Raw genomic sequence first — 13,190 nt, 5'->3', positions numbered from 1 at the left:
TTTAACAGAAAGACAAGTGGTATAACAAAGATTATTTAAGAGAAAGACAAGTGGTATAACAAAAATTATTAAGAGAAAGACAAGTGTTAATAACAAAGACTATTTAAAAGAAAGACAAGGGGTAATAACAAAGATTATTCAAGAGAAAGACAGGGGGTATAACAAACAGATTATCTAAGAGAAAGACAAGTGGTAATAACAAAGATTATTTAAGAGAAAAACAAGTGGTATAACAAAGATTATTTAAGAGAAAGACAAATGTTAATAACAAAGACTATTTAAAAGAAAGACAAGGGGTAATAACAAAGATTATTCAAGAGAAAGACAGGGGGTATAACAAAGGTATATCTAAGAGAAGACAAGTGGTAATAACAAAGATCATTTAACAGAAAGACAAGTGGTATAACAAAGATTATATAAGAGAAAGACAAGGGGTAATAACAAAGATCATTTAACAGAAAGACAAGTGGTATAACAAAGAGTATTAAGAGAAAAAACAAGGGGTAATAACAAAGATTATTAACAGAAAGACAAGTGGTATAACAAAGATTATTTAAGAGAAAGACAAGGGGTAATAACAAAGATTATTAACAGAAAGACAAGTGGTAATAACAAAGATCATTTAACAGAAAGACAAGTGGTATAACAAAGATTATTAAGAGAAAGACAAGTGGTATAACAAAGATTATTTAAGAGAAAGACAAGTGGTATAACAAAGATTATTTAAGAGAAAGACAAGTGGTAATAACAAAGATTATTTAAGAGAAAGACAAGTGGTTATAACAAAGATTATTTGAAGAGAAAGACAAGGGGGTAATAACAAAGATTATTCAAGAGAAAGACATGGGGTAATAACAAAGATTACTTAACAAAAAGACAAGTGGTATAACAAAGATTATTTAAGAGAAAGACAAGTGGTAATAACAAAGATATTTAGAGAAAGACAAGTGGTAATAACAAAGATTATTAAGAGAAAGACAAGGGGTAATAACAAAGATTATTTAAGAGAAAGACAAGTGACATAAAGATTATTTAAGAGAAAGACAAGGGGTAATAACAGAGATTATTTAAGAGAAAGACAAGGGGTAATAACAGAGATTATTTAAGAGAAAGACAAGAGTAATAACAAAGATTATTTAAGAGAAAGACAAGTGGCATAACAAAGATTATTTAAGAGAAAGACAAGTGGTAATAACAAAGATTATTTAAGAGAAAGACAAGTGGCATAACAAAGATTATTCAAGAGAAAGACAAGTGGTATAAAAAAGATTATTAAGAGAAAGACAAGTGGTAATAACAAAGATTATTTAAGAGAACGACAAGGGGTATAACAAAGATTGTTCAAGAGAAAGACAAGGGGTAATAACAAAGATTATTTAAGAGAAAAACAAGTAGTATAACAAAGATTATTTAAGAGAAAGAAAAGTAGTATAACAAAGATTATTTAAGAGAAAAACAAGGGGTAATAACAAAGATTATTTAATGGCAAAGACAAGTGGCATAACAAAGCTTATTTAAGAGCAAGACAAGTAGCATAACAAAGATTATTTAAGAGAAAGACAAGTGGTATAGCAAAGCAAAGATTATTTAAGAGAAAGACAAGTGGTAATAAAAAAGATTATTTAAGAGAAACGACAAGGGGTAATAACAAAGATTATTTTTTTGAGAAAGAGACAAGGGGTAATAACAAAGATTATTTAAGAGAAAAACAAGTAGTATAACAAAGATTATTTAAGAGAAAGATAAGTTGTATAACAAAGATTATTTAAGATGAGGACAAGGGGTAAAAACAAAGATTATTTAAAAGCAAGATAAGTAGCATAACAAAGATGAAAAAATTGCGACGGTTTGAGACCTTATGCATCGAAAATTAATCAATCAGATAAATATTTGAGTCCGACCTTGAAATCATGACTAATCAGAGAGTTCGAGAAAAAAGAAACCAAAGTCTGACCTACAATTGCAAGTGAAAGGTCACTCAAAACTTGTGATTCAAGTCACAGCTTCCTCAGGACATCATTTATCCGATTCTGATCTCAGGACTGAATCAGATCACTGAACAAGAGTAATCATACATACTTATATTCATCGTATTTAGTCATATCATAGACCTGACTATAATTAAAGTTCGTGACAGCAATAATATACAATACGTTAAACGCAGCCCGCTCAAAACATCAGTGTAAATAATTCAGGGGAGTAGGAAGTCTCATTCATTTACGTATAAGTGAAACGTCCTGGAAAATCTCTTGAGCTTTATTGATGATAAAAACACGCTCCAACAAACATGGATCATTATCCAAAGAATGCTAAACTTCTTACCACCGTTTCATATCTCTTCGCTGTTTTCTAAGGCTTTCGGCGATTCGAATCAAAGCGTTATTCGATAGCAGTCCGTTCCACCAGCCTTCACTCCCGGATCTCTATTTTGCAAGTGTTGAAAGTGAAAGTGAACCTCGGAAAGCGTCAGGGAGAGGCAGAAAGCGGAAGCAATGTGTGGTATGATACGCGTCAGTATAAATGAACTGGAAGTGGATCTGCACTCAAACAGATAGGCGAGTAATTGTTGCAGGTGGAATGACTGGCGAGGTGACTCGCAAAAGTGCAAAAGGGCATAAAGGATATTTGAAAACGTGAAAGGAAAACAGAATGAGAAAGCGTTTCAGAGGGCAAACTTGGAATGATGGAAAAGGACTGATTGCCGAATAAAGAGCACCCGGAGCCGAATGTGATTCTTTGCCGTCGCTGGAATTACAAAAGGAACATATACGAAATACCACGGAAGAGTGCATACTACTCGTTTCACAGGCACATAAAACACACATATACACGTGTGCATTTACATAGCTACATATATACTACATACATACATACTATATATATATATATATATATATATATATATATATATATATATTAATTTCATCTATTTATTTATACACATTCATATATATATATATATATATATATATATATATATATATATATATATATATATAATTTGCCGTTGTGGTGTGATTTCACTTAAAAGACACCAATCTGAACGCCACAAATTTCTTAGCAGTAACTTCAAAACCAACCCTAACTCTCATGAATATATATATTATATATATATATATATATATATATATATATATATATATATATGTATATAATATACATATATATATATTATTATTAAGTACGCTACCTGGTCAATGATCCGTCCATCCTTATTGGTCCACGAAATCGAGGGGGGCGGGGTGCCTTCTGCCATGCAATTGACGATGGCACCAGTGCTGTTGGTGAAGTGGATGGTCCTGGGTGGCTCTATGGTGAAGGAAGGACCCTGAGTGCCTCTTCCTACAGCCAACACTGGAAAGAAGAAGAGGGAAATGTCAGTGAACTTAAAGAAATCAAAACTTAAAGAGGCACCAAGTACATAACCCTTCGCTAAGAAATTCACAGTCTCGGGAAAAACAGTGTATAATAAAAATTATACAATTATAAACAATGCTGCATTACATATTAAGACAGTTGACTAAATAATTGTGGATTTTTATAACATGTAACTTCCTTAAATTGAGAGGCCGGTCAATTCAAAAGCTACACATTTTACCTTTAGAGAAGTATATTTTGAAATAGCTTTTCTTTTCTTTAGAACTTGAGAGGTAATGGTATTATAACGCTTTCTGAAACTTCATATTGCAATCTATATGCTATCCCTTCATTTGCGTTTCCATCATCGTAAGAGGCCAGATAATTCACTCAACACAAATACTGCCTTAAGGGAAAATGTATTTTGAAATTACTTCGTCTTTCTTAAAGAATGGTGGCAGATCAAGACCGGCCTTTAATCATGGTTCGTTTCCAAGAAAGAAAAACGTCACCTTCATTAAAAACAAAAACATTAAGCAATAAAACTATGGTGGTTACAGAAAGCTGCGTGCATAAGCCTCACACATATTCTCAAGAGATTCTCTCAGCTGTATCAATACAAACAAAGAATAACATTACCTGACTAATAAGAAATAATGAAATAAACATTAAACTTTGCACTTGCAAAATGTCGAGGATGTATCAGTTAATAAAAGCAGTAAACTAAATTTTCCATATTCCGGTTTATTTATTCTATCATTGGCGGCTTCATTTCCCCACTTACTTATCATTATATCTATACAGGCATATTTGTCCAAATTTATGATACATTTCACGGTAGTTATACACACAAATATATTATATATATATATAATATATATATATATATATATATATATATACACACATATATTATATATGAATAATATATAATATATATAGATATATATATATATAGTAATATATATATAACATACTATAACTCAAAAGAGGTTGTAACCCCATGTGTCTTTCCACATTATTCTACGTCGTACCACAGTCGAATAATTACAAGGTACAGAACCCACCGTGTACGTAAACAGAGGCCGATGGATTATTCGTTCTGTCTAGCCTGGGAATTGAACTCTGGTCCTTTCGTTGGGTAATCGAGTATCACAACCACTTTATTATGAGTACACACACATATACATATATAAGTAAATATACAGATACGCATGAATTCTGTATATACCAAACATACAGACAAACACGTAGAGTCAGGAACACATCCGCTCGCGCGCGCACACAAATACACACACACACACACACACACGCACGCACGTTATAAAGGGACGGCCCAAATTTTTCATTTTATACTCGCAAAACACCATGATTCAATATTTGCCCTAAAACTTTTCAGCAATCACAAAATAGCCAATAATTCTATTCAGTTGTGAAATGAAATGTCAAGCGAGCCGATCTAATTGGTAACGGAAATATATGTATTCGCATGTTTGGATAAAATAACGGCACGCATTTCATCCCAAATTTAATTCGATGGGTCAAAACTGCTATTCATAACGAACGCTACGGCCATCATCTCCGGCGCCACTGACATTGTTGGTAAACTTCCTATTACATACACAGTTGCTCTTATTAAAGTTGAAAATTATTATTATTATTATTATTATTATTATTATTATTATTATTATTATTATTATTATTATTATTATTATTCAGAAGATAAACGTTATTCATATGGAATAAGCTCATAGGGGTCAAAACACAATTACTGTTATCAAAGTTAAAAATTATTATTATTATTATTATTATTATTATTATTATTATTATTCAGAAGATAAACGTTATTCATATGGAATAAGCTCATAGGGGTCAAAATACAATTACTGTTATCAAAAGTTAAAAATTCATTATTATTATTATTATTATTATTATTATTATTATTATTATTATTCAGAAGATAAACGTTATTCATTATGGAATAAGCCCACAGGAGTCAAACACAATTACTGTTTAATCCCAAGTTATTATTATTATATTTTTATTATTATTATTATTATTCTTATTATTATTATTCAGAAGATCAACGTTATTCATATGGAATAAGATACATAGGTCACACAATTATGTTATCAAAATTAAAAATTATTATTAATTTTTTATTATTCGGTTTTGAGTCAAATGATTTATTACTTGCTTTATACAAATTCTCCTCCTCCTCCCTCTCTCTCTCTCCTAACGCGACGTTCCCTCTTGACGCCAGGAAATTATTCAGCGATAACTTGCTGAGGGACTGAATTCCAGGGGAGGTCCATTCTCCTTTTTATTCTGGTGTTGCGAGCTCTTGGAGTTAACGATCAGGAGCACCTCTCCATTAGGTCGGGTTTTCTTATTAGTTATTATTATTATTATTATTATTATTTTATTTTATTATTTTTATTATTATTTTATTCAAAAAGTGACCCTATTCTATGAATAAGATCACAGGGGTCATCACCAATTATGTTATCAAGTTTAAAAATTATTATTATTATTATTATTATTATTATTATTATTATTATTTTATTATTATTATTATTATTATTCAAAAAATTAACCTTATTCATATGGAACAAGCCCACCACAGTGGCCAATTCAAGCTACCAAAGAATATGGTGTTCATTCGAAGGAAGTATCAGAAGGCAATGGGAATACAGAGAGACAGATGCAGTTATTAGAAAAACAGATAAATGATTAATAAACATAACAACTATCAATAACGACTAATACGCTGAGTCAATTATCATGTCGAGCGATGTTGACGACGGAAACATAAAAACAGCAATCACTCTCGCTTCCCGTTCATTACGGGAACTTCCCATCATATTTACCAACAGACCGTCTGGAAAAATCGCATAACTTCACCAATTAGCGTTCTTCTCATTTACATTGCACCCTATTGAGGGCTTTCTTTATTATAGTGACAATAACTGGTCCCAGCTCATTATGCTGGCAATAATGAGTACGACCAATGGCGACAGCACACAAACGCGTATTATACGTACATATAACGTACATATACCAGATACATACAGACACACACATACATATATAAATATATATTTGCGTGCGTATGTATGGTAAACAGTAGAACGACGTTTTAAGCGTAAAACAAATATATATATCTATTATATATATATATATATATATATATATATATATATTATATATATATAAGTGTGTGTGTGTGCCACAGCGTCATATATATATAAGACTTTTCCAAAATTGGTAAAAAATGAAATAAGCACTTTATTTACTAGATCACAACTCGACCCTTAAATGAATTATGGAAACTGTACTAACTATTCTACCCAAGATTCAAACCATCACTACAATACTTACAACAATTGACAGTGAGCTTAACCATAACACTATCAAGAGGAATATTAGATTAACTCAGCTTAGCCTTAACTATCTGGGTGGTTTTGGAATTAACACTTACGTTTTACGGACATAAATAACATCTGCCCATTTCTTATGGATATATTTTCACGATCTTCCAATTATTTTTGGGACGTAATTTAAGCTTATGTGTGTTCAAGTACATGAGTGCGTATGCCGGCATGATGTAAAGCCGATATATCTCGTTTGGAACAGGTACGTATTCGTTTATCATCACAACCCAGAGGTAACGGTGGCACAAGCGCTGTCTTGATATTAGATAGTAATACATTTTCGTTGAGAGAGAGAGAGAGAGAGAGAGAGAGAGAGAGAGAGAGAGAGAGAGATTAACATAAAGACATAAGTAAATGAACAATTTATTAGTTACCTATCCAAAATGTTCTTCGTACAAGTGGACAAAAACCAAAAATGGCAGCAAACGTAAATCTACAAATTATAATCTACCTTTTCACGTCCATGAGAACTGAGAAGAAGGCCAGGAAAGCTGACGATCTGGAGGAACAAATTACTTTCATTGTTTTCCGAGCTCATTTCACCCTCATAAGGAATCATTCGCGGGCAGAATTTGGCACAGAAAACGGGACCGAACGACTTCCCGGGACGGGGTAATCGCCATTTAAACTGAGGTTCACGATCAAGCCGACAAAGGCATTCTGCTCGTTCTGTACCACGCCTCATTCTGCGGATTTTTATATTCGGTCTTTTAATAACCTTTAACCATTCGTTACTGTTTCCTCTTTAACTGTTTTCTTCGTTTTTGCTGTTGTTTGTTTCCGGTGGTTTCTTTTCTTTTCCCTTTTCTGATAGTGATGTTCCAATTGTTTTTCCAGATGTTGTCTTCGTTGCTTTAAGACCACTTTGATATCATGTTAACTGGCAATTTTAGACTCTGTAGTTGTTTTTGCAGTAGTATGACATTTTTTTTTTTTTTTGAAGTGTCAAGTACTTTTTGTCAGGGAGGTTGAAGCAAGATTCTTCAAATCTAATTCTACGGTAAAGGAAAATATACTTTCAGTATACAATAAACTTGTTGGTTATCTTCCAATGCCACACCCCTTTACAGATTGAAATACCGGCTCTATTGATAAATGCTCTATTGATAAATGCTGTGGAAGTCTCTAAACGCGCCAGTTTTCCCAAATTCCAAAAATAAAAAAACTCTGTGATCCCATTACCTTTAAAGTAAGAATTGAATTTTAAAAATTGTCTCTTTAATTTTCAGCGTGAGACGAATAAGTACACCTATTTGTTCATTTCAGTAGCTTTAATACGTTACACAGTAACTTCTGTGTCTGCCAATCTATCGGCAAAAATTGGTACTATATCTTTTCATCATTGTGTATTAGATAATTCTGCATTTCATTCTCTAGCTTCTAAAGTTAGTTTCAAAACTGACCAATTAAACACTATTCAACCCTGGTTAATACCCTGAGTAACAACAACAACAACAACAACAACAACAACAATAATAATAATAATAATAATAATAATAATAATAATAATAATTAATAATTTTATGCAATCAAATAGTCTAACAGCAAAGTTACCGTTAACACAATAATAATAATAATAATAATAATAATAATAATAATAATAATAATAATAATAATAATAACCTTCTACAGTTAGTATTAAAACATACATTAAACTTTAGTCACCTCTGAGTAATAATAATAGCAATACTTTTATGCAATCAAATACATCTAGTCAGCAAAGTTACCGTGAACTTTATTCAATAATAATAATAATGATAATACTAATAACTAATACTAATACTAATACTAATAATAATAATAATAATAATAACCTTCTACAGTTAGTTTAAAAACTGATAAATTAAACTCTAGTCACCTCTGAGTAATAATAATAATAATAATAATAATAATAAAATAATAATAATAATAATAATAATGATTTTATGCAATCAAATACATCTATTCAGCAAAGTTACTGTGGATTTGATTCAATAATAATAATAATAATAATAATAATAATAATAACAATAATATAATAAGGTAATATTAATTACCCAAATAAAAAAAATAAGTGGTACTAAAAAGGCAAAAGGCGCTTATCGAAAAAGAAGAAAAGAATTTGATAAACAAAGTTCGTGCTCTATCTTGATATGATCTCTGGCTACTCCTCTTATAAAATATGGCGCCTGTCTGTCTGTGAGTCTGTGTGTGTCCAAATGCCACCCTATATCTGTTGTCTCGATATTACGGCGTTTTTAAGAGTTAACTCTCTGTCTCTGCATCAAAATGTTACAGATTTCTCGATAACTGAATGCCAAGGAAGATTTAATTAATCACGGTCTAGGTATATACCTAGACCGTGGATTTCATATCCCCGTGTTTACTTAAGTAATCTATCTATCTATCGATCTATTGCTTTACAAATGAAATGAATGTTTTATTAACTCGAGTCACGTTCCTAGAGTCGTAAGTGCTTTTATTGAATCCTGCTCTCTCTCTCTCTCTCTCTCTCTCTCTCTCTCTCTCTCTCTCTCTCTCTCCCGAAAACCAAAGACAGAAAGGTGACGTTTCTCTTTCGATGCTCTCTCTCTCTCTCTCTCTCCCGAAAACCAAAGACAGAAAGGTGACGTTTCTCTTTCGATGATAACTTAGCATTTATGAATATTACACACACGTCTTTCAGTCTGTCTCCAAATGCCAATCATACTTGTATTAACTCTAGACTCTATTTCATTCCTTATTTTCTGTCTGCATCTTTCTGTCGCTCGATCTCTGCTTCTTCCATTCATTGTTCGTCTTATCGCCCAAGGATATGATAACCCATCCTATTATCTCAAAACTTCCCAAATTCCTATATGAGTGTATGCTTTCTGTTGATTTCCTAAGGTAAATAGTCTCCTGTTAATTTCGTAAGGTAAATATATCTCGGCAAATCTCTAAATGGCATTTATTTCTTGTACAGTAAGTTCCAGAAGTGAAGCGACAAATCTCAGAATTGATCGTACTTCTTTAGAAACTCGTGGGGTTGCCAGTTACTTAATTTCGAACGAAATCCTCTGAAATTTGTCGCTTCACTTCTGGAACTTACTGTACATACCCGCTGCCGTTTGTCAATAAGTGGTTAAATGCTCTGTATATTGATGGCTTCCCATATCTTTTTATTTCAGAAAGATCCGACTCTCTCTCTCTCTCTCTCTCTGCTACTTAAGGAATGCATTTCCCAACCACCGTTATATCAGTGTTTCCGAATCCATACTGTGTGCTTGCAAGCTTTATGGTTCAGTACGTACATTCCAATTCTCTCTCTCTCTCTCTCTCTCTCTCTCTCTCTCTCTCTGTATATATATATATATATATATATATATATATATATATCTATATATATATATAGTATGTAAGTAGTATTACACACACACAACACATACACACACACACACACACACACACACACATATATATATATATATGAATGAACGACAGCTATCTCCCTCTCTTCCTCATTTATCCGACGGCATTCTCCTCCCCGTTTTTTCTTAATAAGCAACAACGCTTATTAAAAAGCGAGTTGGATTTTCCTCTCTCTGGGTAATCACAGGCCCTCATTAGTGCTCCAGGAAACTCCTCTTTTTTTTCCATCAGGACATTTTATGCCAGATCTTTTTTTTTTTCATGTATATGAAGGATTTGCAGTGACGTTTTGTACGGCAGACTGAGAGGCGGCAATTTCTGGATTACGATATCTGGCTGAACAAATGCCGAAAGAGAGGAAAAGGGGAGGGATGCGAAAGGGAGAGATAGAGAGAGAGAGAAATGATGCAACGCGGCGCTCGACGCGACTAAGGGGAACATTTAGAAATCTCTCACTTTTCGGGTGAGCTGCAAAATCACGATTACCTTTTACCCTGCAAAGAGTCTCCTGTAAAATGCTATCTACTACTCGCAATTAAAGTGTGTTTTAACTCCGGTTCGGCTGCTACCCAACCGCCCGCCCCCAACCCCCCTCCGTTGTGAAGACAATGGCAGCGACGATGAGCATGACGATGATGCATATGATGACAGTCCAGAAGAGAAATGATCAGACTGGTACGAACTGAAGGACGCCGCCTGTGTTTTCAGTTCGTGCGAACGAGAATTAATTTCTCGAGTGTCTGGGTTTAATTTGAAACAATGAAACGACCCTGTGCTGAAAGGAATTTTTCACCTCGCACCTGATTGAACACTGAATTTCTCGTTTGCTTAGCCACGATTACAATTCCAATATCATAATCCTCATTTGTTCGCACGCGCGCGAGTATGTATATATATATATATATATATATATATATATATATATATATATATATATATATATATATATATATATATGTGTGTGTGTGTGTGTGTGTGTGTGTGTGTGTGTGTATGTTGTGTGTGTGTGTGTGTATACTCAAACGTGAGATAAAACTTACAAACATATTTACACAGCGTCCAGCCCATGTGCTTCAAGACCACACATATTTCAAAATATGCCTTAATTCAATTGAACACAACCAAAAGCTTCATTTTACCCACAACGTCTCGAGCATATCCCACGAGTAAGAATTTAAAAAGAAGTATAAATGGTCCTGACCCATATCTTCCCCTGGTATCATATACCCCTTTTCCCCTTTCATCACTGATTTCTTGATATCACACTTCACCCCGGTAGTCGGTTTGCATCTAGTTTTCACACCCGCACAAGGGAAAAGTCAGAGAAGGAAGTTCCACGTCTTGGGTATAGAAGCCTACTACAGCAAGTGGCCTGGCGCAGCCTGGGTTAAGTCTCAAACTCATCACCTCAGGTAGAAGATTCTATCGTAGAATCTTCTACGCCCCACAGCACAATCACGTACACATGCTACATGAGCACTGAAACATCAGTATTCACAAACCTCAGCAAGAAACGATTTTGATCTGAAAAAAAAAACCGAATCTGTTTCCAAAAGATCTGACGAACCAGCCATTGATCATAAGTATCTATTTTCACCTTCCTAGATTGACGCAATCAATCATCTGTCTGTCTCTCTTTTATCTCTGCTTAATCTGCCAGTCTCAGAAGAGAGACCAAGACTGCTGCTCGAGACCTTTTCAGGCTTCAAGATAAAGTTTGGAACATTGTAACGTTCCAGAGAGTGAAGTCAGTGGCCCCTTTAGTGAATAAAAAAAATCAGTATACTGATACTCCATAATTAATAAAACACAAGGCGTGATCCGACCTCCAACTTACTCGGGACGCGTGCAAGTTTTTCCCTCAAGCGTAAGTTGTAAACATTATATTCCTAACCTACTGTAAATTAAAACGCGCCAAAATCTACGGTCAAACATCCTTGTTTCATCAACGAAAATGAAAATAAGTACGCTATATCCTGTTGGGAATAATCTTCTGTACTTTTTAACAAGCACATTATTAATTTTCTACATTTTCATTCTAATAAATAAATCATAAATAACCTATCCTAAAATTCATGTATCTTTAACTCAACGCGAAACACCTTTCTCAGACCTTTTTAGGCTCTTCCATAAACCTATTCTACACTCCCCCCCCCCCCCATCAAGAACAACAAAACAAAAACAAAATAGTTTGCAAGCTTACTCCCAGAGTAAGCGAAAATCAGTATACAGACAGTTCACAATTGATAGTATGTAGCTAAAAAAAAAAAAAAAAAAAAAAAAAAAAAAAAAAAAAAAAAAAAAAAAAAAAAAAAAAAAAAAAAAAAAAAAAAAAAAAAAAAAACAAGAATACCTTTACGAGAATACATTGCAGAGTATCGCAATAAATTGGGCATATGAGGCTTTTAATGTTGCCAAAAACGAGTCTCCTTCCTTCTAGAGCCAAAATAGCCAGGTCACATGAATCAAGTTAGGACAGCAATAGTTATACTGACTGATAATGAAATGTTAATTTGAACTTAAGTCTACTTATGGGTCTGTTTTTTTACTGCATCTGAAATAGCAACAATTCACCTAATAATACTATTAAAAAAATAATCCACTTCAGAGTCCCTATCATATCTCAATATACTTTTATTTATTTGATGTATATTTATTCAAGTGCAATTAATTTCTTATCTCATTTAAAATAAAAGAATGTCGCAAAATATTCATTACGTGGATTTTCTCTGCAAATAAAGAGAAAAAAAAGTCTTAAAAAAATGCCTTCAAGGCACTGGAAAAAGAGAACTGGAAATGGAATGAAAAACGGAATCCTGCGCTGGAGTGTCGATGACAGAGAATCTAATCTCACACGTGTGGAGTTTAATCATACCGATAATGATTCCAGTATAGGATCGAGTTTCCTGAAAAGAAGGCCCTCGCAGGCTTGCCAACAGCCATGCAGAAATAGCAGCCTCGTTTCCTCCGTATGGTGGAGCAATCACGTTCGATGTATAGGCGCTTGAA

At 33.4% G+C, this 13,190-nt stretch overlaps 1 protein-coding gene across 1 annotated transcript in view; it reads right to left on the bottom strand.

Moving 5' to 3' along the window:
* The window catches only part of LOC135226644 (cell adhesion molecule Dscam2-like), a 643,310-nt gene that overhangs the window by 397,991 nt on the left and 232,129 nt on the right, over positions 1-13,190 (bottom strand). The window contains 1 exon segment of the mRNA XM_064266357.1: positions 3,191-3,354. Within this exon segment, the coding sequence (XP_064122427.1) occupies positions 3,191-3,354 (164 nt within the window).

This window comes from Macrobrachium nipponense, chromosome 15 (genome assembly GCF_015104395.2).
Source record: "Macrobrachium nipponense isolate FS-2020 chromosome 15, ASM1510439v2, whole genome shotgun sequence".
Classification (NCBI taxonomy): domain Eukaryota; kingdom Metazoa; phylum Arthropoda; class Malacostraca; order Decapoda; family Palaemonidae; genus Macrobrachium; species Macrobrachium nipponense.
This window is presented reverse-complemented; position numbering and strand designations above follow the sequence as displayed.